Source organism: Phragmites australis, chromosome 3, assembly GCF_958298935.1.
Source record: "Phragmites australis chromosome 3, lpPhrAust1.1, whole genome shotgun sequence".
Taxonomy (NCBI): domain Eukaryota; kingdom Viridiplantae; phylum Streptophyta; class Magnoliopsida; order Poales; family Poaceae; genus Phragmites; species Phragmites australis.
In genome coordinates this window covers 2,999,010-3,024,439 of record NC_084923.1, presented here as the reverse complement: position 1 = coordinate 3,024,439, position 25,430 = coordinate 2,999,010, and the positions used below count along the sequence as shown (strand labels likewise).

General features: G+C 45.7%; 4 protein-coding genes across 4 annotated transcripts; 1 reads left to right on the top strand and 3 right to left on the bottom strand.

The window, feature by feature from the left end:
• Positions 1-9,515: 9,515 nt before the first annotated feature.
• LOC133910879 (xyloglucan galactosyltransferase KATAMARI1 homolog) lies at positions 9,516-11,288 on the bottom strand. Its single transcript, XM_062353117.1, has one exon. It carries the CDS (start codon positions 11,161-11,163, stop codon positions 9,628-9,630), a length of 1,536 nt encoding a protein of 511 aa, XP_062209101.1. The 5' UTR covers positions 11,164-11,288; the 3' UTR covers positions 9,516-9,627.
• Positions 11,289-12,678: 1,390 nt separating this feature from the next.
• On the bottom strand, positions 12,679-14,513 carry LOC133911576 (xyloglucan galactosyltransferase KATAMARI1 homolog). Its single transcript, XM_062353871.1, has one exon. It carries the CDS (start codon positions 14,472-14,474, stop codon positions 12,927-12,929), a length of 1,548 nt encoding a protein of 515 aa, XP_062209855.1. The 5' UTR covers positions 14,475-14,513; the 3' UTR covers positions 12,679-12,926.
• Positions 14,514-16,457: 1,944 nt separating this feature from the next.
• LOC133911575 (uncharacterized) lies at positions 16,458-21,716 on the top strand. Its single transcript, XM_062353869.1, has 7 exons — positions 16,458-16,589; positions 16,961-17,053; positions 17,236-17,370; positions 17,514-17,612; positions 18,257-18,397; positions 18,989-20,610; positions 20,692-21,716. Exons 1-7 carry the CDS (start codon positions 16,491-16,493, stop codon positions 21,581-21,583), a joined length of 3,081 nt encoding a protein of 1,026 aa, XP_062209853.1. The 5' UTR covers positions 16,458-16,490; the 3' UTR covers positions 21,584-21,716.
• Positions 21,717-23,446: 1,730 nt separating this feature from the next.
• On the bottom strand, positions 23,447-25,399 carry LOC133911574 (dirigent protein 16). Its single transcript, XM_062353868.1, has 2 exons — positions 24,885-25,399; positions 23,447-24,739 (listed from the first exon to the last, which is right to left on the bottom strand). Exon 2 carries the CDS (start codon positions 24,482-24,484, stop codon positions 23,672-23,674), a length of 813 nt encoding a protein of 270 aa, XP_062209852.1. The 5' UTR covers positions 24,485-24,739; positions 24,885-25,399; the 3' UTR covers positions 23,447-23,671.
• Positions 25,400-25,430: the final 31 nt, after the last annotated feature.

Below are 25,430 nucleotides of genomic sequence, written 5' to 3'. Positions count from 1 at the left end.
TCGGAGGGGGGGGGGGTGTCGTGCTCTCTTGCTTTGGTTTACCCGCAAATTTAAGATAGCAATTCCCAGGATTTCTTGTATGGCTTTTCGCATGGCTCTAGGTTCGAGTCTGATTCTTTAGAGTCAATTGGTAAGTAGAATTGGTAAGTAGATGGCATGTGGCTCACCAAACCAGTTGGAAAAGTTGGTGAGGTGTAGATTTTGTTACCTCTTCATGACCATCCTCCGTGGAAACTTCATTTTACGTTACCTGTCTTTTCCCAATATGTGAAGTGGCATGTGACAATAGCTGAAGCATGTCCACTGATCACCGTACTATTTCATTGCTGCATGGTGGTGCGCACAAGGTACAACTGCACATGTACTTAGTACGAGTAATAAGTAGTAAGATCACCTCTAACTATATTATTTTTATTTTATTTACTTTTTGATTCTGGTTCTCGTTTTTATTCTTTTTATTTTTTTATTTTTAATAATTTTTTTTAAAAAAAGAGATTCGTGAAGGTAAATGAGAGAGAATTCCGTCATGAAAGGAATAACTTTAGAATTATTTCGTGACGAGAATCATGAAGTGAAATCGTTGAAGTGCTGAAATGAACGAATTTTTTTTAAGAGATTCTAAACCTTTACAAAAATCGGTTAGGAATAATCTAACCTTTGTAGGCACCAAGTTAGCTGACAACAAACTCAACAATGGAGATTCTCCTCAAAGTTTCTATAATTCTATGTAGCCAAGCGTTGCACGTCCACTGAACCCCACGCATCATCTAATTGACCTGGGAAAGAAAAAAAAAAGGAAAATATAATCAGTAGTGCACTTCAACAGGTCCACATTCCGTCTTGGACCATGCCATCGGAAGAAAAACCAAACGAGAGTACAGAACTACACAGCCTGTCTTCTTGACGAAACAAACGATACTTTTTCGTCAACCGGACGCCAATCACGCAACGCATGCAGCGCACAAGGAATCAAAGGGACTGGTGTGTGAAAAACACAGGCTTGTCATACTCACTCGTGGAATGCAACCCTGCCAGCTGCAGGCTACCGACAACTAAACTAGACCGGGGACGGCGGGCGGTCCCCCCCCCCCCCCCCCCCCGGCAGACAAATGCGCGCGCGCCGGCGGAATCGTCGGTGGCCTGTGAAAGCCTTGCGGCCGCGAGTGCTGCAGGCGGTGACGTGCCGCTCGCGCCGGCTCGCGCTTGGAGCAGAGCCTGCAGATGCCACGCCCCACGGCCTACGCCATGCCGGGTCCGCCTCAGATCCCAAAAGGAAATGAAAAATAGGGCGACACTGTTCTGCCGGCACCAGCTCCGATGATTCGTGCTCTTTTTCGAGTCTAGTTTCCTTCTCACCGAATTTTTTGGCCCCGGTGCAAGGCCCGCAGCCCTTGACCCGGGTCGGGTCCGTCCGGTCGGAACTCGTAAACCGGGAGAATTTTTTAAAGTTTAGACGCGTCTGGGCTTTGGAGTTCCAGTGGGCAAATGACGTGTTGGTAATCTTTTGCTGTACTTCTCCGAACCCCGATCAAGGTACGGTTTACCGACCGGAGCTCGGTAATTAAAATTGAAATTAGTTATAATTAGATCAATTAGTCCTAATAGTTTGGTTTAATATTTGGTTGATGTCGTTGTATGATCAATAAGGTCTAATTCTTGCGATTTACATCAATTAGCTATCAATTATGACTCTTTAAGATGAATTAGGCTCATATTAAAGTACATATTCATGTTTTAGACTATTTATGTCTCAGATTAAATGTTTTAAGGCTTGGATGGGATTAATCCGGCTCAGGTTTAGCATGTAGAAGGAGAGAATTAAACAATTTTTTTTGCAAAACTCTTAGAATCCCCTTCCTACACATAACTTAATCCCCAAAATCCCTCCCCAATCCAAAACCTCAACCAGAAATCCCAAAAAAATCCGAGCCCAAATCTCCAAATTCGAACTCAATTCCAATCAAGAACCTATGTCAAAAGAGATGAGAGGGAGGGCTTACGTTTTTGCACCTCTTATAGCTGATGTTCGACCGTTGGAGCTTCTTTCCTTCTCCAGTGGCACGCCTCCCTCCTCGACTCGTCCACCGCGCGTGGATCCCTCATATCCGACACAGCTTCTGCCGCTCCTCATGCCGCACGTGGTGGTTTCCTCGGGTGCCACCACAGACCTACCGACAGCGCCATGCGCAAGCCTTGCTGTATATATGCGCCGACATGTAGTTCCTAGATGGTATCACGCTTGTCTTCTCTCTCTGTTTTTCTCTCTCTCTCCATCTCTTTCTTAGTTTAAGGCCAACTGTCGTGTGTCGCCAGAATTCGCCGCCAGCTCTCGGACAACGCAACTGAGGAGAGACAAAATGAAGTTAGGTTTTGGGTTTTGGGTTTGGAAGACCGTTTTGATAGAGTACTGAAGAAATACAATATGTATAAATGCTCTGTCACACCTGCTCTTATTGTTAAGGGCGATAAGTTTAGGATATTTTAATATTCGAGGAACTAATATGAAGCTGATTAGATGAAGCCGGTTCCTTATACCTCAGCTGTCGGAAGAATTATGTATGCCGAAGTATATACTCAACCTGATTTAGCTTTTGTGATCGGGATGCTTAGCAAATACCAGTCAAATCCAGGACCGGACCACTAGAAAAAGTCATTAAGAAAGTCATTCACTATTTACAATGCACTAAGAACTACATGCTCATATTTAGAAAATCCAATAACCTCGAAGTTGTTGGTTATTCAGATGCAGACTTTGCGGGGTGTGTGGATATTAAAAAAATTCACATAAGGTTAGCTGGAGGAGATATCTCGTGGAAAAACTTCAAACAGACACTTAGTGCATCATCAACGATACAAGTTGAGTTTGTAACGTGTTATGAGGCTATTGAGTAGACTGCATAGCTAAAAAACTTTATCTCATGATTAAGAGTGGTCGAGAGTATTTCAAAGTCACTTATGTTATACTGCGGCAATCAACCAATAGTTTTCTATACGAGTAACAACAAGTTGAGTGGTGCTACAAAACACATCGATATTAAGTATCATATTGTGAAAGATAGAATCCAGGATGAGATAATAAATGTCAAGCATATAAGTACTAAGTCGATGCTTGCGGATTCGCGCACTAAAGGCTTACAATCTCATATTTTTCATGATCGTATTGTCGGCATGGAGTTATTAGAAAGTCTATAATTCTGAATAAGAGGATCATAAAGCAAATCATCTTCCATTAAGCATAACAAATATACATTTCAAGATGGAACAATACACTATAGGGGCTGAGGTTGCAGTGGCATTTCATTAACTACTGTAACACTTTATCTTGCTATGTTGTGAACTTATGATGTTAGCCTCACGATCAAGGGAGAGAATGTTGATATTTTTTTATTATGGTCATTTTAGATCCCACTAACGTCCTACTTGACTGGGCCACCTTCCATGCTTTGATAAAAAGCACAGCCAATCGATGGTTACGGTCCCGTCTCACGTGCTCTATGTAAACAGGGGGAGCTTGCACCTCACGGGCTAAGTTTTCCTATGAGGATAAATACTCCCAAACACTCAAAACCCTAGTGATCATTACGAGCGTATTCAGTGAGGTGAAGACCGTCGCCACCAGTTGCACTAGAACGCCGACTACACCGTCTACTATTGTTATATCTACATCACACCCTCGACGATGTCACCGACGGTATGCATGACATCATCACTATGCACGGCTGCGCCTACATCACGCTCATCACCGATCACTCATGGCACCTTCGAACACTGGTGCGTCTATATGCTTTGGTTTAAGATGATATTTGATATTAAAGCTAATTATCCTATGATTTAAGACGTAAGTTAGTTTAACACCTCCATCATTTCCGGTCCCCGCAATGAACCTATGTTACAACTGTATCTAGTAGATAGGCGAAAGAAATATCCGGTCCCCGCGTTGTCCCCAGAAGCCCCAAAACATTTATCGTTTTAGGATATGTAGCATGATCACTAGTGGGTCTTACGGACGAGGAGTTCTGCATTTGTTTCCGGGTTACCGCAACTAAAAGTCTTCGGTTACGTACCCCAATTGCACAAAAAGCTACCATTTTATCAACCCATCAGCTTCCAAATGGAAGGGGCTCGCACATGATGATAAAAAGTTGCCATCAGCCTCGGACCTACCAGGAGCAACCACGAGGCGCTGGAGGACGTTTGTTCCACGAGACCACGATCACCGACGCGCATATGGGTTCCTAGCGGCGACTTCGAGACTGAATTACGTCTGCCATAACCTATATCGTCCTATGTTAATGCGTCGAGCACGACAATGTTATTTTATGTCTACTTAACGGTACATATGCTAGTACATGCTTGTTGCTTAACTGTTTGTATATTAACCTGTGCCTCGATATCCGGTTGGAGAGATGCCCTTGGTGGCCTGCACAGCACGCATGGTTTCTGCGTCCATGGAGATTGCTCGAACCATCGGCAGCGGGCAGCTGGGTGTAGCTACGGGTTTATACGGAGTATCAGTACAAAGGGAGTGAGCTAAACTCAGTAACGAGGTACTTGAGCTAATTGAAGGCGGTGAGCCGGTGGCGACAAGATCCGGATATTTTTGTACGAAACAAAAAAGATCCAGATGACCTAGGATTAACTCCGAATCTATGATTATTGGTTCCAGATTAGTTCGATCCATGATGTGCTAGTTAGTTATACATGATGCTTAGTTTAGAAATAGGCTCAGTTGATTGATAATGTAGATGCACGTGTAGACTTTTTAAGTTGAAGTTCTCTTAGATACAAATTTAAATATCTATTTTTAAACGTCATGTACGTTTTGTTTGATGCATAAGCCAAAATTATGCTTTCATTATTAAAAAAATAATGGTTAGCTCCAGTAATAATACAACTGTTACAATAAATAGCATCACTGCAGAGTGTAGTACCTGCTTCCGTGTGTGCACTATTTGTAGCTTGAATACTATTGCTAGGAGTCGTGCCCTTGTCTGTTCAACTGTTGCTTAATATCTAAAAAAACTATTTCTTAATAGTAACAGGGAGGGGGGACAACTTGGTCGCCAGCAATCTGCTCCGCAAGCACATCAAAACAGGTTTTAGGCCATCGTTGGGCCTTTTATTGTTGGGCTGAGCTCCGGCTGTTACCTCCGGGAAAAAGCTGAAATCACCTGGCCCACGCCAAACGGTTGGGCTCATAAATAGGGCTTAACAAGGCAAGCCTGTTACGTACTGAAGCCCAAATGTTCAGGTAAACAAACTGGGACTTGGTGCCGGAGAATTGAAATTTTTTATTTTTATTTTTTAATATTTACAAAAATACATTATTATTTCAAAATATTGCACATATAATCTACCAACGGGTGAAACTTTAAAAAAATCAAAAAATATTGTGTTGTGTTGCTATCAAAATTCGAAACAATATAGAAGTAGTTATTCAAAAAATTGAAAAGAATATGTCATAGAAGATACAATGATCTTAAAAAAAAATTCAGACAAAACTACAGCTTGTACAATGAAAAATAAAAAAGATAATTTTATTGTATGTGGTCTGTCAGACTGCGTACAAGTAATTGTTTGAGTTGAATTTTTTTAAGAAATAGATTACTACAACATATTTTTTTTCTAGAATTTTTCATGACTATTTTAATATTGTTCTGAATTTTGAGAGTAATGGAATATACTGTTTTTTGAATTTTTTTTTAAAGATGTCACATGTTGAACGGATGACATTTTTACATTTTTAAAGGTATCACTCGTTAAATAGACGACACCTTAATGTTACCTATCCAGTAGGCGACGATAGCCTTAGATGTGTAATATTTTGAAATGTCTATGCATTTTTGCAAGGGACAATTACATTCTTATTCTTGTTTTAAAGTGTAGCTATGATTTTACTTTTACTTTTTAGATTTTGTAATTTTGCTCCTCTTTTTTCAGATTGAAAGAGCCATCTGCCCCTCTTCTATGAGTCTGTTAGTGTTTTCCCGAGTAACGAATTAAAAAATCAAACTATTAGATGGAAAATACAAGGAGAGCTGAAAAAGACAGAAATGCCCTTATAGGTATCCTGTGACATATCTTCTCTATGTCGATACCTCTCTTCTCTATTATCCCGATCCCTAATCCTCTTGACCGGATCTCGTCTTCCCCTCAGGTGGCATTTGGATAAACGTTGGGAAAGTTATATGAAAATGTAGTTGGATATGAAGTGCTGGATTTGGGTTTAGAAAATAAGTTTTTAACCCTATCTTTTGTTTGGATCCATCAGGTTTGGGACTGGCATATAAAAACTTCTAGACCAAATTGTTCCTCATCCCAAAAGACTTCAACAGTAAACCCCTCCGATGAGCAACAATTAGGCAGCTGCGTCCAAGTTTCATATCCCAGCCAAACCCACCTCCCCCGCTGGGTTACGATCGGTGGAATATGCGTCTCTTTTTTTCTCTTTCCCTAACCCAGCTCTTGTCTTATTCCCTCCAAATAAATATGGCTTTAAATGTATCCCAATGCTCATATCCCTTTCCCACCCCTCATTTCCCCTGTATCCAAACGCCACCTTAGCTGATGCGGTCTGGGGCGGGTGCGAGCAGGCTGGCACGACCGACGGGCGAGTTCAGGTGGGCGAGCTCGGCGCGTGGGCTGGCGCGACGCAAGCGAGCGGGCAAGCTCAGTCATGCAGGTGGGGTGAGCGTGGCGCACGCGGGCTTGGGCGGGCGGGCGGGCAGGTGCTAGCGGCGGGCAATGGGGAAGGAGATGTGCAGGAGGAAGGGCAGCTACGTGTTGCTACGTTCAAGTGAAAAAGAAAAAAAAAGAAGGGCTATCTGTGCCGACAAGCTTCGGATCCAACGATGATGTGATGCACCACGGCAAGATTGAGGCCAGATTGGGGCGGAGGACCCCACAGCGACATAAGGAGATTTCAAGGAGACGAGACGAAGGGGTGGAGCCGATGATATCGTCGGAGCAGAAGCTTGGCTGGTGGCGGCCATGAAGGATGAGGAATGGAGCAATGATATGGGTGTGCTAGAGAAGAACACGAGGACATCATATTCTGTCAAAATTCAGTTAGGTTTAAAATATATGCAAATTCTATCTAGTTTTGCTGTAAAATACCTCCATAATCTATCAAAATGTTTGATGCCAAAACAGAGGTAAAATCACAAAGTTCTTAAAAAAAATAAGGCAAATTTGCAAGGGTATACATATCTTTTTGTAGTTGAATTGATACCGTTAAGTGCTCTTAACGGAACGGGAGACAAACTCAATCTTCAGTTTGAAAAATGAGGGTAAAATCACAATTAAACTTCAAAATAGGGGTAAGAATGTAAATACCCCATTTTTGCAAATATTAAAAATGAAAATAATTTTTTTTAGAGAATTCATGATTTGGTATTAAGAAAATCAGGGCTTGGGCGCTGCTATTCTTAGCGCTGCGCGTTGAATAGCTATTTAGCGCCCCAGGATACCCCGCGCCCCGATCGTAGATTCGCTCGGGAAATCCGCTCGAAGCCGTAAAACTTTCGACCGCAGCCGTATATTTTGCTTCCGTAACCGTATGAAGAGCATATTTGGTCCGTTTCGATCGGGAAAACATTTTTTAGCCGTAAAACTTTCGATCGCAGCCGTAAATTTGCTTCCGCAACCGTATGAAGATGTCCTTTGGTCAGGGAACCGTATAACCATAAAATAATTTTTGTTGAGAACGAGTTGATTTCCAGATTTTTAATCGTACACAAAACAATCAGGGAACCGTATAACTTAGATTGGCCAGTAGTAAAATATACATTTATGAACCATATATGAATCATACAGAGAGCCGTAAATCATATTGTTATGAAGCGTAAAATTTAATTTTATGGTAACGAGTGATCTTTCGTACACATAAACATATTCAAAGTATCCATGTAACCATAAATCAATTATGATTAAATCATTCGTGCTTTTATTTTTCGGAACAATCGTGTTTTAACGCTCTAAACATGATTGAGTAAAAGTTTTAATGTTAAAACATGAATGACAAAACCGACAGGGCAACATTTTTTTTGTAAATTGTCCTGTCGTGAATAAATAACGTATATACAGTTAAAACAAATGAGTAAATACGAATGGGTAAGGTTATGTGCCGCAAGGGGGACCGTGAAAGAATAAAATATATATGGTTATATTATCTAGTTCAGTACGGTTATGTGCGGGTTCGGCGTCAACATGACTGTCAAAGGTATGTTAGACGTATACGGCCATATATAATATAAAATTACGGTTGGGAATCGATACAGTTAATTGCCACGTCGAATCGTTAAATAAGAAAGAAATATACGGCTGAAATATGAATGGAACACGGTTGCGGTTGTTTTGATCTGGTTGCTATATGGTTACGGTTATAAAGATTAAATAATTACGGTAAGGATATAATACATAAACGGTCGTAATAACATAAAATTTTATGGTCGTAATAATTGCTGGATTACGATTGCGGGTTGGTTGACGGGGTTTCGCGAGTTTGATCTGGGTCGGGGGGGTGGGGGCGGGGCGCGGGGTGGTTCGGGGCTGGTCTGGGTCGGGGGGGGGGGGGCGGTGCGACCGGTGCGTTGAATAGCTATTTTTAGCGCAGGGAGTAGAATAGAGAATATATATATATATATATATATATATATATATATATATATATATATATATATATATATATGTTTTGGAAAATTATGCACGACATATTTGATAAAAATAAAAATACAATGTTACAATACCCTTAAAATTCAAAACACTATCAAAATAGTATTATAAAAAAAATTGCAACATAGAGATGCTATCAGCTAGCTTAAAAAATCAAATAAAAATATGACTTGTACAATGATAAACAAAAAAGTAAAAAAATAAAAAAATATTTTTTGTTTCTTATTGTACAATAATTATTTGAGTTTAAAAAATTAGAGAGCTAAATGATAACATCCTATATATCACATAATTTTTTCATATTTTTATGACAATTTCGATAGTGTTTTGAATTTTGAGATCATTAAAACACAATATTTTTAAATATTTAAATATGTCGCTCTCGATAGCCTAGATTTGCAGTTTTTTTAAACGGACACATATATTTATAATTATTTGATTTTAAAATTATAAAAAATCATCAGTGTTGTGGAACAAACGAGTAGTCCTCGTCGAGGGGGTGATACAGAATCTTGTTCTGGGGCGCGACGGTAAGTTCGTGTTTCAGTGGCTCGATCTCTAGTCTTCATCGTTCTCAGTTCGAGTGTGGTTTTCAGTGGAGCCCTCCACCGACATCTGAAGGCTGGCAGCAGGGGTGGGCATTTGACCCAATGCTCACGGAATATTTACCGTTACTCCGTAATGGTATCAACGTTTCATAACTCTGATAGATGTCGTGGATCATCATGTAATCATGGAGCAGGAGTGATGTATGTATGAACAGAGGATCCAGATTTTGTTTCAACCATTCAACCCAACACGCCCCATGATTCGATCAAGTGCGCGAATTGTGACAGATTGTGACAGAATAAGCTCAAAAACATCAAGCGCGCGCATTGCACGCGTTATGCGTCGTTGCACACTCAGTTCTGTTTTCTCTCCCAAAACATCGCATCGCTATTGGCTACTATCCCGCTAATTATCCGATCTAACTTTGCTGGACACCTCCACTGTTGTCTGCACCAGCTGCCCTCGGGCGCCGTGCATCTCGTCCCTCAGCTTGTTGACCCTCGCGATGATCGCCTCCACCGTCACGTCCACGGCGTCCTTGAGCGTCTCCAGCTTCGACCTCGGGTCCGCGTACACCAGCCTCGGTATGAGCTCGATCACGGTCTCCGTCATCCGCTCCGCGACGTCCGGCGGGATCCTGCGGAGCGTCTCCTCGATGCTGACGTTGCCGGCGCGCACGTCCTCCTCGGCGATGAGCACCGAGTACGTGTCGTGATCCTCAGGGAGGTGCCATCTGTACTGCGTGTACGCGGACGCCGGGTGGAAGAACACCGGCACGCAGCCGGCCAGGATGGCGTCGAATGCCGACCGCCGAGTGTACGTGTCGCCCGGCGGCTGCAGGCAGAAGCGCGTGCCCTGGAACACGCGCATGAAGGTGCTCGGGACGAGGCAGCTCTTCTCGCCCTTCCGGCACTGGATCAGCTTGCAGAAGCTCGACGAGCCGCACTGCCTGATGAGGTGGTGCCGGATCGAGTTCGGGTCGGCCCGCGCGCCGCCGGCGAAGGAGAAGAGCCACTCGCGCTTCATGCCGCGCATCCGCTGCTGCCACTCGAGGATCTGGGCGTCCTTGGCCGGGTGGAAGTAGGTCGGGTACGGTATGGCGAAGTCGAAGTCCGTCCACGGGGTCTTCTCGACGAAGAGCACCGTCATGTTCTGCACGGCTGGCAGACGGAGGAGCTTGTTACCCCATTCCGAGTCGCTGTCCGTCTGCCTCTGGTGGTCATACGCCGTCCTGCCTGACAGAAAGAAGTGGTCGCGCCCGCCCATGGCGCGCCACTCGGGCCGCCGCGTGAGCCAGTCCACGAGCTCGAGCGACGCGGCATCCTTGGTCGAGGCATTGTGGCCCCACAGGTACTGCACCACGTCGAAGCCGGCGTAGAACGGCACGAAGACGGCGGCGGCGCGGGAGGAGTCGTCGGTGAGGCACTCGTACTGCTTCATGCGGCTGTGGAAAATGACGTCGAGGCCGAAGTGGTCCGTGGCGTACCACCCCTCGTCGGCGAATACGCCGTCCGCGTTGTCCACCCGCTCGCCGAGGCCGCCGTTGGCGAGGTACTTGCACATGTTCATCCACGGGTACCACACGTGACAGGTGGCGAGGATGTCGGCGTTGAACCGGGGCGGCAGGTCGTGGATGTACACGTACCGCCCCTGGCAGGCGTCGCTGTCTCCGTGCCGGCGCCGCCCTTCCCCTGCCTTCGTGACCTCACTGGCGGACGGGACCTTCTCGAGCTGGTCTTCTTGCTCGACGACGAAACGCTGGGCGTCGTCGCCGTCGGACGTTACCGCTACAAGCGATGCATGCGGTGAGCTGACCGGCGCGCCGTCGAACACCGAGAGGTGGCAGTAGATCACGAGTAGCCACGGCGTGGCCGACAGGGCGGCCAGGATGAGGAGACGAAGCAGCCACCGGCTGCCGCCGTGGGCGCCTGTCCTCTCCATTGTAATACGCCGAGTCGTTGTAGGTTTCAGACTTTAGAGTGTAAGCTCGCCGATGCCCGAAATGGCCATGCATGTGCAGAACGCCGGTATACGTGGTGTCTGTGGCGAGGCGAGCTTAGAGTGAGCGAAATTGGAGGCAGTTCATTCTCAGAGATGCCAATGTGAGAATCAAATGCAGGTGCGCGTGAGGCGCCGGAGACTGCACGTATTACGAGTCGTTGGATCCCCCGGTCAAAAATGAAAAAAAAGTGCAATACTACTTTCTACGAAGACTTCAAAATATCATGGCGGTTGACATTTTAATCAATAATATCTATAAACTATATTACTTCAAATAAAAATAGTTCTATCTTATAAATATATTTTTCATGATAAATCTATTAACATCAACCTTATACTGTTAATCTATATGATTTTGTAGCTATTTGTAGTCAAAGATAAAAAAAAGTTTGACTTACGATAAAAACTAAATGAACTTATATTTAAAATCCCAGGGAGTACAATTTGATGGAACATGGGACGCGCGCACGAATCGCAATTTCTCCTGTGTGCACCGCCATCCTTTTCCTGACCGAAGTGCGTGCAGGTTGATCGGGACCTGACTCTATTCTATTAACATCGACGTCGTGTTGGACTGATCGGGCCCTGACTCTCGCCGTCCAGGGCCGGCTTTGCGAGGACTGCACATGGGTTGCAGGCAGTCGCGTCGCTTGAGGAGTTGACGCCGGCTTATAAACATTTCATTAGCGGGTCTCAGATCAAGAGTAATAATGGCGGGCATTAATCAGCCTGCCCAGTCTTCGGGGCGCGAGACGTTGGGTCGTCGCCACACGAGGCGGCGCCCTCGGCATCTCGCGAGCGCACCGCCTGGCCATTTGTGGGGAGGGGAATCCACCGGACTGGGGCGCCGAGATGCTGAAGCGCCGCGCCGGATGCGTGGTGCTGAAGCAATGGAATGCACCGACGCTTGGACGAGGACGACGACACGAGATGCGATTGTAACCCCTGTTCTCTTGTGAAGACGGCATGCACCGTACAAAATGGGCTTATTTTGCTTGCTCCTCAAGCGATCGATATTCGAGGCACTCGTAACTGAATCGAATCCCCAGTTCGCGTTCGTACCGCAATCACACAATGGGTCGGGCAGCGCCAGGTCGACGGCCATTGAGCCAACATCTGAAAAATCTGAGCTTCTGAGCTGTTCAATTTTTTGACTGAAAACTCAGATGAACGGAGCCGGGATTTGCAGAATCAGGGAAGAACAACAATATGTGTCTGTGTGAATTATGTACTGTAGCAAAATACTGTGGAGGCTGCACCGTGCTTATTCATGTTGCATTTGATCTGGGACCTCCTGTTCTAGATAGTACGATTGAGAATCGCTTAAAGTCAAGGTATTGTTGCCCTCCGATGTTCACCCTTGAAGTAAGGGGTTGTCGTTCCCAGATGAACACATTTCCAGGTCAAGATGTAATATGAATGTGCTCTCCAGCTACTTTTGAAAGTGCCTAGATTTCTCACACTGATTTTTCTGCGATTCAATGTACAACGGCGATCACAATTTGAAGTCGCTGTGAGCAATGTAGATACCAATCTAGTGTAAACGAATACGAGTAGAAGAATAATTCAAATGAAAAACAATATGAGAAGAAGAACGGTACCCTAATGCAACTAAATAGGAGTATCAGCTTTACTATTCTGCTGCATTTTGTGACACGTTGATTCGACTATTCTGCACTTATTTTTTGTGCACGCCGACGGAGCTAGCGATCTGATTGCACAGATTGTTGTCCGGATCGCAACCTGGACTCCGTCGAGACGTACAGGAACGGCGGGTCCTCGCTGATCGCCCCGCCACTGTCGACTTCCTCGCCGTTCCTGAGCCGCGCCACCGTATCCATGATCCCCTCGACGGCGACGTCGAACGCGTCCTTGACGGTCTCCAGCTTCGACCTGGGGTCGGCGTAGATCACCGACGGGATGAGCCTGATCACCTCCTCCCGCATCCGACGCACCGTGGCCGGAGGGATCGCCCGGAGCACGGCCTCGATGCTCACGTTGCGCTCCCGCACGTCCACGTCCGGGATGAACACCGAGTACTTGAGGTGGTCCTTGGGGAGGTGCCACCTGTACTGCTTGTACGCCGACCCCGGGTGGAAGAACACCGGGATGCAGCCGGCCACCATGGAGTCGAACACCGACCGCCGCGTGCACGAGTCGCCGGGCGGCTGCAGGCAGAAGGTGGTCTTCTGAAACAGCCGCACGATGTTGCCGGGGGTGTGGCACTGGGTGCTGCCGATGTTGCGCGCGCACCCCAGCTCGCTGCAGGCGGCGGACGCCCTGCACTGCGCGATGACGTGATCCCGGACCCGGATGTTTATTGGAACGTCCGGCCGCGGCGCGCCCACGAACGCCATGAGCCACGTCCGCTCCTGGGCGCGCACCCTGTCTTGCCACCGGAGAACGTCGGCGTCCGACCTGGGGTGGAAGTAGGTCGGGTACGGCACGGGGTAGTCGCTGCCGTGCAGCAGCGTGGACTCGAGGACGAGCACCGACATGTTGCGGCTGGCCGGCATGGCGAGGAGGTCGGTGCCCCAGTTCGGGTTGACGTTGTTGCTCCTCCGGAAGTCCCACCCCGTCCGCCCGGCGACGAGGAAGTGGTCGCGCCCGCCCATGCGCCGCCACTGGGGACGCGCCATGAGCCACTCCGTTAGGTCGACCGTCGCGGCGTCCCTGGTGGCATTGTCATAGCCCCAGTGGTAGCGGACGAAGTCGAAGCCGGCGTAGAACGGGACGAAGACGGCGGCGGCCACGGCGGAGTTGTTGGTCAGGCACTCGTACTGCTTCATCCGGTTGTGGAAGATGGCGTCGAGCGCGAACTGGTGCGTGCCGTACCACCCGGCCTCGCCCGTGATGACGCCGTCGGCGTCGTCGGCGAGCGGCTGGCCGAGGCCGGCGTTGCTCACGAAGCCGCACATGCCCCCCCAGTGGTCTTCGGTCTTGCGGCAGTCGCGGAGCATGTCGGCGTTGAAGCGGGGCGGCAGGTCGTGCACGTAGATGTACCGGCCCCGGCACGGGTCGGCGCTGTCATCCCCGTGCCACATCTGCACCCCGCCGCTGAGAATGGAGAAATGTAAGTAGAGAAAGAAGGTCCACGATATCACGGCGAGAACGGCGAGGAACCGCAACGGTGGCAACGCGTTGGCGGCCGCCGCCTTCTCCATTCCCTTCACTCCGGCAGCCCGGCGCGACCGCGGACCTCCGGCTTTCGGTGCAGGTTTGAGTTTGATCAGATTGCAAACCACCTGCATGATTGAGTTGGCCACGCTAAGTTGACAATGGAGACAGTAGTGTACTGTATGTAGTTAGCACCTACAGGAGAGCATGATCGACATTAATTACACGATTGATTAATGATTCATTATTCAGTTGTTTAGGTTAAGTATATTGATGTTGTAATCGGTCAATCGAGACTTCTACGCACTGGCACTGCTTATGCACATGCATTGTGTAGTACAGTACATATGAACATGCATAGTAGTTTCTTGCACCTGCAGATCCCACTAATGTCACTCGAAGGTTCCATTCTGTACACATTTCGTATGATTTTATCTCTGGTCCATGGAATACTTACAGTAGTTTACTTTAGGGAATCGTTGATCGATTGTTACTTGTTTTTTTTTAACTCAAGATTGTTACTTGTTTAGGAGATGATCTGCGCACATGGCGTTGTAACTTATTTTGTCTGCTTTAAGATACTTCCGTTTATTTTATGAACAAAGATCTGCAAGTTCCAAATAGGGTACAAATTAATTAATTTAAGCATACCTATCGACTCTTTTTAGTTTAATTAATTATACTATTTTTTAAAATTTTGCTCAATTTGAGAAAATAGTGTTGTTAGTTAAACTAAAGAGTACCATTACATTCACTAATGTACACCTCTAATTCTAGATTTCTACTTCTCCTATCTTAGTATATATCGAAGTAGAATTTGATGCACTCCCGTACAGTCAGCACAACGTGCTTAACACCAGTACTCAGTAGTATATTACTGAGTCATACTATTATGAAACTACATTTTGAGGCAAATTTACCGATATCATTTTGAATATCCAAACTCGATACATAAAGACTATTTTATAGTCAAAGTTTGAAAATATTAACTGCATGCAATATAAAATAACACTTATTTATGACTAAAGGACGATGAGGAATATATAATTAATAATTTAGATATTACTAAAAATATGATATTATACAATAATAGAATCTCCATCGTATAAGTGTCTAACTTTCGTGAGATAAAGTTATAGAAACCACCGTGATAAGTATGACACGAACTCATTCTTTAAGAACACGATCTATCTGTACTTGAAAAGAAGCTCCTAATAAGGAAACAAGTACCCCAAATATACAGGAGATATAAATTAAATCAACTATGCTCAAGACTCTTAATAGAATACGATTCCTTTCTATCCAACTATATAAATCAGGATTGTAGTACGGCCAAGATAACCAATCTCAACCAGATACAATCTGACTTAACACAAGAAAAGACAAGTCAACTCAAATGCAGGCTCAAATGTTTTGCTGAATAGCTTAGGATTAAATCTAGATACCATCTATTGTAATCCTCCACTCGAGTTAATACAAGGATCATGACAATATACATGACATAAGACATAAGACAATATAGATCGTGTCTCTTTTTTCGATCTAACAATCGATAGTGTTGAGCAGTGACTCCTATCCATACAAATATTACATTATCGTTTTTACTAATCATGTAGCCATAGAGTGTACTTATATATCTAGCTATACAAATATTGTATTGCCGTTTTTACTAATCCTGCACGTATGGAGTGTACTTATATATCTGGCTATATATTTTGCCCAGCTAGCTACGCTGCCTACGATCATCCTCGTCCACAATTGCACATCCTAATCTTTTGGTAGTGGCTGCCGTAAATAAATAAAGCGTCTCGATGAGCGCTGATATATTTGAATACACTGTTAACGACTTGCTAACCACGCAGCATCGAGCACGAGATCGTCGAAGAGGGCGCCTGAGCTAGGTTATTTCATCCCAAGGTTCAGTGGATTTGGGTTGGGCCGGACGGCCAGGCCATCACCAAATCCCTTGTCGTCCCGGCGTGGCTGGGCTCAGAGCCCAAGGTACTTTACTTGGTACGGCACCGAGTCGACGACTCGGTCCGCCCCGCCGCCACGCCAGGCCCAAACTGAACCGAGGAAGAGCGGCCCAGCTAGCCGAGGAAGAGACGGGAAACGGCAAAACCAGCTCGCGCCGCCCGAGAGCCAGAGCGATGGAGGTCGACGGCGAGGGCGGCGGCTGCGGAGGCGGCGAGGTGGAGGGGAGGAGTGGCGACCTGGAGACCCTCCTACAAGCGATAAGATCCACCGAGGTACATCACGCATCATCTCCCTAGGGTTTGATTCGATTCAGGGCTTCATGTATCCGCGGCCGCGTCCTGATTCGTCGTGTGTGTGAGCCTGAGGGTTAGGTCGCATTGCCAATTAGTAGAAGTTAGCACGGGTGTTGTGGGGGTGGGATTTAGTGTTCGGCATGCTCATTGGTAAGCTCCCGATTTGGTTGGAGTTTTTTTTGTTAGATTTTTAATTCTGATGTTGCGGTGCGAGCATCGAATATTGTCCTGTTCATTTCCATTTGCTTCCAGACAACGCATTTATTTTCCGAAAGAGCAATTAGCTGGGAGCTCCGTGCTCAGGTGATGAAGTCAAATGTAATGTGTTAATTTACACTTATCTGTAACAGGTGCTGGAGAATAGAATTTCCCTTATCAACCAACTCGAGGGTTCCTTTGGGTATTCTGCAGATGATCTGAGCCTAATACTAGACACTCTTATTGTATCCTTTCCCCCTTCATCGTTGTTTAATGAAGTTGTTTCAATATGCATCCTTATATCACGTAGAAGAGACATGATGCTAAGTATTTCCACTTAAAAGAGTACTGATTCTATTTGCCCTAGTTGATGCTCCGAATACTTTCTGTTATTGTGTTTTGGTACGCTACCTTCACAACATTTTAGGTATCTTGGGATGATTCTAGATGTTCAGGTGTATCACACTTCATGCTACACAAGTCTGTTTTGCAGGTTGCTCTGAAATGCTCAGATATAGATACCACTGATTGTCTAGGGCAATTTCTTTCACTTGGTGTAAAGGTACTTCTTACGTTTTGAAGTGGAGTTCTACTTCACTGTATTTGCCTACTTTTTCTTTGAATATGTTTGCCAATTATAGTTGCCTATCTGCTATCTTGCTCAACCAATGAAATCATATTTTGTTGCCGGTGTACCTATACCAGGCCAGCTCGTGGTGTGGGAAGCATCTCCTATGGTCTGTCGAATCTATTGATGAATCTGAAGAGGTCCAAGAGGAAGAGCACTCCAGATTACTCCCAGAGGTCATTGGAATTATGCCTTTGGCCTTGATTAAATTGTTTAAGTTACTTTGGGTGGATTGTCACAACTACCTAGTGACATATGATATCTTCTGCTAACCTTTTTTTTTTCTAGTGACTTCAGTAAGCTTATAGCCTAAAACACCATAGATCCTTACATACTTAGGGATATTGAATGAAATCTTATACCAATGTTCCTATCGTGATTGCGATTTCATTTTATTCCCAAAACTCGCAATGAAAATCACTGTAAGGACCGTGGAAGGTAGAGAACCTTGCAGTCAGCACGAGTCAAGTTCTTTATAGCTATTATTGTGACCTATACAGTATGAGTTGCATAAATTATTGACATAAATTTGCGTTATGACATGAATTTAGTTTTTTTTTTGAGAAAAAAACATGAATTTAGTTATAACGGAACAAACGTGTAGACAGAGTCTTTTCAAGGAAGAGTTTGTGTTTATAAACAACAAATGGCAGTGTAATAATATTGCAGTACTATAAACTGGCATATTTCTCCGCTAGCTTCTTCATTTTAATTTTGCACTTTATGTTACTACATATGGAGTGCCATTACATCGTTTATCCTTTTGTGGTAATGATTCTCTCAAGAGAAATCTAATAGGAGTTCAACTTCTTGACTCCAGATTATTTCACTGACCTTAAATATCTCGATCAAGCTCCTTCCCTCCGCAGCGAAATGCATTAGTGCAGATATGGTGCATACTATTCGTGGTTTTATATTGGAGTTGTTGACTCTGATGGAAAGCTCAATAGTTGACAACAAGGTAAACTTTAATCTTATGCAGTGGTAGCATCATCTTTTTCAACTACAAGAGCTATATGTATCCCTCATAGTAAAAAAAATTGCTGAAAAAGAATTTGTTTCAGCTCCTTTTGCTAATCATTTCTTTAGTTGCAGTATGGCATACATATTCTGTCATATATGCATTTATAATTTTAGATACAGTTTGCTTGATTTTATATCCTGTTACGTAGCTATCTATTCCTGCTCTTCTTACAATAGTTTAACAATTATATCAAAGGGAAGGTTTTAAATGAATTGAGGCACTGCTTATTAAATTAATTTTGTGACCTTTCATATGATGCCCATATTCAAGCTACTTACATATATTTTAGCTACTTTAAATGGGATATTCCATGAAATGTTAGAAATGCATTGTTAAAATGATTCGTTAAAGAGCTTCCTACTTTTGAGTTGTGACTAATATATATCTTATCAGAATGAAGTTGATTTTTTATTTTCAGACTCTTATCATATCAATATGAGATGGCAGTGTTCTTTTCAAACTCTTGAAATGTTAATCTTGCTGAAATGATATCATTTTATATTCTCTCTGATGGATATCTGGTTACAGAAAATTCACGGATCAACGCCGGATATTGCTAAGGCTGCACCTGTTTTTCTAGATGAAACCATTAAACTGTGCAAGGCATACTCTGAGATCGCAAAAGCAGATAACTGCAAAATGAGCACGCCTAAAGAAGAGACGAATGTGAAACACCGTGAACCAGATCTTGCTAGTGATTGGACCAGGATTACAGCATCTACTATTCAGACTTTGTGTAAATTGGGAACCTATGCAGCATCCAGTGGTGGAAGCCAGGTGACTTTACTGAATGTATCATGGAAGGGCGTAGTTTCCTTACTGCAGATTGGCAAAGGAATGATAGAAGAAAAAATAAATGTCGGAGATATCATCTTAACCCTTGTCTCTCTGATCATAGAATCTCTGAAAGTTGCCGCTGAGACATGGTGTACACCATTACTAGAAGCCCTTGGTACCTCTGAAGCTAGAAGGGCATTCCTACCAATAAAGTTTTTCTTAATAAATGCTCTAAGGATTTGTTCTGCATATCCATCCGAAGCGATGACTATATACAAGAACATAATCAAGTGTGCACTGGTGATCACATCCTCAAGCATTTTATTCAGCAAAGAGCCACAATTGAAGGCAGCAAATGAGGCGCTTGTTGAATTATTGGAGCCCACTTCCTTTCTTTTACTAGATACACTTATGAAGTCATCTGAAGTGACACCAGAGTCCAAATGCCAGCTTGTACATTATTTTTTTGAAAATGAAGAAGCTAATAGTTCAGTTCACATGGGACAAGCTGATCAGAGAGAGATAAATTTGGCTTCATTGGATTGCATTTTCCCTACGGATTCTGATGTTCATCATAGAAATAGAGCACTTTTACCTGCTGAGTTAATTGTGTTTTTGCACTTTCTCAATGCTTCCCCATGGCTGAGAGAAGAGGTGGTAATTGAATTATCTAAAAAGCTACAAGCTCTTCTAAATATCTTCACATCAGAAGATATCTACTCCTATGTCCTCGGCTACCAAATTCCTTCCTTATATGGTGCAGACCATTCTCCTGCAGTTGTTTGGCAACCTGTTTATACTTCTCTCATACAAGCCTTGAAAACTTTTATGATTTCTTCTGTTGCTTCAAGTGCTGCTTGGAATGAGTTAGAAGCTTTCTTACTTGAAAACCTTTTCCATCCCCATTTCCTTTGCTTGGAAATTATTACAGAGCTATGGTGTTTCTTCATGCGTTATGCTGAAACTGAAACTGCAAATTATTTAGTTAATCAACTGCTTCTTCTGTTAAAGACTGTAGCATCACCAGAGAAAGTTCTTGCACCTCTCAGTGCTTTGCGGAAGGTTGCACGCGCACTATGTATCATCTTGAGCTATGCATCTTCTGCAACCGTTGATCGAATTTATACTCGTGTGCTGAATGATGAGAACACTTCCAAGTCATCGATCTTGCACTTAGCATTGTTGATGGAAGGATTTCCTTTCGATTCATTGTCTGGTGGTGCAAAGGAGCTTGCTGTAAAGAACATGCATACTTCTTTTGCTGGCTATCTGGAGAGCTACTCCAAGAATCATCGAGCAACCAATTTGCCAACTTCTAGCTCAGTCGTAACGGGACTTCCTGTACATGCTCTAGCCTCTGCATTGCAGCGTTGGTAAGTCCGTTATCTCTTATTAGTAGTATTATTCAGTCTGATGATGGCTGCCTTTTATACTCTCCTTTTGCTTTTGTGCAGCGAAATAAAGGACGCTAATGTCATAGATGAGAGGAGCATTACCACTATGTTTAAGTTCACCACCTCTCTCATAAATATGCTTGGAACTGCACCTGATAGCAGTAAGGACCACCTTGCGAAGGACATTAGTTCCATGTTGGATATTATCTCAAACATGAGGCATCTTTGCGCATTCAGTGATATGCAGAAGTTAACTTTGGAGTTGCACACTCTATTCTTGTCCACTTCTGATAATCAAAACGCAGTGCTGTCTCAATGCAAACCATCAATGGCTTCTTTTATGGCAATTCTCGGTCACTTGAATGTTACCGAGAATGATGCTAACGAACTTTGTTCTGCAATGTGTGATCTGTACCATTTCTTGCTGAGGGAACGGCATTGGGCGCTCATTCACCTTGCAATGGGTTCCTTTGGGTACTTTGCCGCCCGCACATCTTTTACAGAGCTCTGGAAATTTGTTCCTGGAGATGCTGCCCTTTCATACAATGCAATCACAGGGACGGTCATAGACGAGAACAGATTCATGCTGGAGTTGAAAGATTTTCTTCAGAAAGAGGCTGCCTTACACGGTACCAGCAGATGGTCTGAAAAGCAAATCTGTTTTCTAGTTTCAGAGGGGAGGGCGCTGAAGAAACTGGTCAAAACATATTCTGAAATTCCAGAAATCTCTGAGCCTGAGAAAGTGGCGATCACCAAGGATGTCAGCACAAAGAAGAGGAAGATGCCTGATGGAGTCTGCGAAGGGATGGTGTTGCTGCAAAATGGTCTCAAGGTCATGCGAAGCGCCTTCGATGAATCAGACTTTGCAGAACTTAGAGATCGGTTTGCTGCACCCTTGTCACGCCTTGAGGATGCAGTTTCCCAGATCGCTAGTATGTCTGATGATATCTGATTTCTTCACTGTAAACATACTGTCTTCAGATGTCATTTGTTGACTCGGTGTAATAGTTAACTCCCTGTTGTGAATGAAGAACAACTAATTGTTGATGCCCATTGACCTTTTAGAAACACAAGGCTCCCTTTTATTAAACGAAGCCATCAAGCATAATCTGTCCAATTTTCAGTAACAAAAAGACAGCAAAACAGGAGAGAAAACACGGTATACTCTGTGCCCATAAGCTGTGTAGCCAAACCACAAACAGAACATTTGATCTCTTACAAAGTTACAGTTCATGAACACAAACGCAGCTGATCTCTCACATGACAGGCTCCTGGATCACAAACTGGGAGCAATTGTGCAGAGTCGCCTCCATTCTCAGCATCACTCATCTTCTTGGCCTCCAACCTACCAAGTACGAGGGCGCGCGTGAGAGAACTCACGAGGGCGCGCGTGAGAGAACTCACTCGGCATCTGTGCAGTGCAGGTGCAGCTTGCAGGCGGCGTATGCGTCTTGCCGTCGGGGGAGTTGACGCAGCGCCGCATGATTGCAGGTTGGGGTTCTTCCTGTACCGGCAGAGGCTTGGCGGGTGCGGCTTGAGCCTCCCGCAGCCCGCGGGCGTCGGTGCCGTGTTCCTTAAATCCGCAGAGGCGCGCGGCGGCACGGAGTTCGGCTACGTCCGGTTGCACGTTGTCCCCGCGCCTGCAACATTGCTCATAGTGGATGATTGTGAGACTAAAAAGAGTTGAGTAATGTAAAATAGGAAATAGAGTAGTTACTGGAACAGTTAACCGGGTGCGCGTTGAAACTCCCGCGGCCGTCACGCATCGGAGTTCGGCTACGTCCGATTGCACGTCGTCCCCGCACCTGCGCATGGCGAGAGTGGGATGCTCAGCACAGCGCTTGCGCACCGTGGTCGGGGTTCAGAGTGGCGACCGGGGGTGGTGGGTGAATGAAATATACCGACCACACTAGCTCCGCAGCAATACGCCGCTGTTGGCGCTGCGTTCCCTGGAATCGCGGAGGCGCAAGGGCCAGTCGCGTCGGATTGCACCGCGTGTCCGGGACCCCGCCCGACGAGAGGCTCAGCCAGCGTGGAGGTTTTAAACACCGACCGGGGGTGGTCTGGGAATGGAATACCGACCACCCCTCCCTCGTACTGCGAGTCACCTCGATGTCGCGCGCGTTCCCTATGATCGCGGAGGCGCACGAAGTCACATGTCAGCTGTGTCGGGTCGCACGTCGCCCCCGCCCCCGCGCCAGGTGGCACTGACGTTCGTGGCGTGCACGCTGGTCGGGTTTGAAGTACCGACGGGGGGTGGTTGGGAAATGAAATACTAGTGGCTTGGGGGGCCGTTTAGAAATACTAGTTCTATTTTTTAGCTTAGTTTTTTGGAGTTAGATTTTAATTAAGATTTTTTTATAAAATATATTATTTCTAACTATAAAACATATATAGTGTAAAAACCATTTTAAATTATAAATATAGATGTTTTTATAATTTAATTAAATACTAATCAAAGTACAAGTATACAACGCGCGCCCGCATACCTTCCATCATTTCATGCGCCTCCTCGATCCGCGTGCATTAGCCTGTCGCCAATTGCTATATTCCGCAGCCTCCTTGACCGTTAGCTGCAGCACCAGGCCGTTGCCACTCGATCGCCATCTCGCCGTGGCATCTATTGACGCTATGCATGGGAAGAGACCTCTGCAAAAGTGCAAGGGATGGGATGGATGCTGTTGGATACATTGGCATGTGCTCTTGGGCGTCCCGGATACCCTGCGTTTGCAATTTGGTGCAACCGACCGCTGGTTCAGATGGCCAGATCGATGGGCAAAATAGTTGAGGCATAGATGGACGGATGCAGAAGCCAGCGATTGTTGTTGGACATGATGTTTTTCCGTTGCAAACAGATGTACAAATGGATAACCCAACATTTTACAGCTTTCATAATTCATAGTCGCTGCAGATGCAAACACACACTTAGAGTTACACATCACGATTCACGAGACGCAAACAATACATGCATGCGCCGATGACAAGTCCAAAACAACCACCCCGGGCGTGAAACCACCAGAAACTGATCATGGCCTACAAATTAAGCAAGGTGGACAGTGATCCTCAGCAGCGTCTCTGCGCCGTCTATGACGTGCTGTCCGGAGGCGATGAGCGGGCGCACCTCGGCGAACCCGCAGGCGCCCTTGAACTTGCCGGTGCCGCCGGTGATGGACAGCCGGCACAATGGGGTGCCCACCTTGTACACCCCAAAGAAGTTGACCGTGTCGCCGTACTCGCCGCCCTCCATCATGGCCGTGAACGCCATCATCTGCGACGACCCGTCGGCCGAGCTCGCCACGTACACGCCCTGTGCGCGCCCGAGCGGCTGCGCGCCGAGGTCGGGCCCGCTCGTCAGCACGTCGTCGATGACGGTGATGGTGCCGAACCCGAGGCTGAGCCCGTCGGGGCCGAGCTGCACCTGCGCCGGGGCCGCGGCCGCGGCCGCGCCGCCGGAGAGGCCGGTGTCCAGCGGGATGCCGTTGTTGCCGTTGTACGTGGGGACCTGGCCGTTGGAGTTGGGGATCGGCACGCCGTTCTTGGGCGCGCTGAAGCCGATGGGACGCGCGAAGGGAACCTGGCCGTTGTAGATGTTGCCGAGCAAGCCGGTTATGGGCCGCGCCGTCGGGCTCGAGCCGCCGAGGATGTCGTGCATGTAGAGCTCCAGGGGCGCGTCTGGACCGCCGGCGCCTATGCCGCCGACACCACCGCCGCCACTGCCTGACTGTGGGTTTGTCGCAGCGACCGCGGCGCCTGTCGTCGCCGCGGCGGGTATCTGTGCATGGATGGAGGCAATGTGGAGCGTGGCGATGAGAAGAACGGTGACAGGAACGACTGGTGATGGGAAGCTGAACATCTTTGGGTTTGGGTTTGGGTTGGTTGGATGTGCTTGTTTCTGGAGCTCAACTGTGTATATTTCTTTGTGATTCTGGATGATTTAACTATTGGAAGGAGTAGGGTTTTATACACATTGAAGAATGTTTGCTTGCACGTATGCATTTGAAGGCTTGAATGAGTGAAGTAGTTGTGAGTTCCGACCAAGAACATCTGGAGGGAAGCGTGAAGCAGTTGAGTTATGAGGAACTGAAGTGGGTCTACCAGAACCAACACCCTGAAATAATAGCCGGGATCGTCTCAAAAAAAGGAAATAGAAACACACATCTGAAATCATAGCTATGAACAAAACTTGCTGACTGCAATGGCTTGGTGAAATGCTGAATGCTGAATGCTGAAGCTAGACTTGGCCCAGAGCTCACCTAGGACTTCACCCTGTCAGTGACCGCGATTTCGCGTTACCGCATGTCAGAGACAGCGATGGCGGGGTGCCATCTTTGCCATGAATGACTGAAACTGGAATGCTCGGCGAGCTTGAAAAGATTTCGTGACTCGTGGTTATGCCAATCCTGAAAAGCCCAGCCATGAATATACATGGTTTGGTTACAGAATACAGACACAGAACTACGGTACCAAGGGAAAGGGAGATTTTGACATATCGTGAACTGGATCAACCAAATGCACGCCACTATGACAATGAGCAACCCTGGTCGTGGGTGCGAAAATTTGCTTGCAACGTCTGACAATATCGGATTACCGGGCTAAAATTTTGGCAGGAAACAGAATATTAAATGTGCTTGATCGGCTATTTTAGTAAAATATGTTGCAAAGAGATAATGCACATCCCAAATATAAAAAAAGATAGAGTGAGAAAAAAAAGGAGCCACATGGCACAAATAACTACATTTTGACAGCAGCTTGAGAAATACGTGCATAGCAATGACCATGAACTAGGAGGGAGTCTTCTG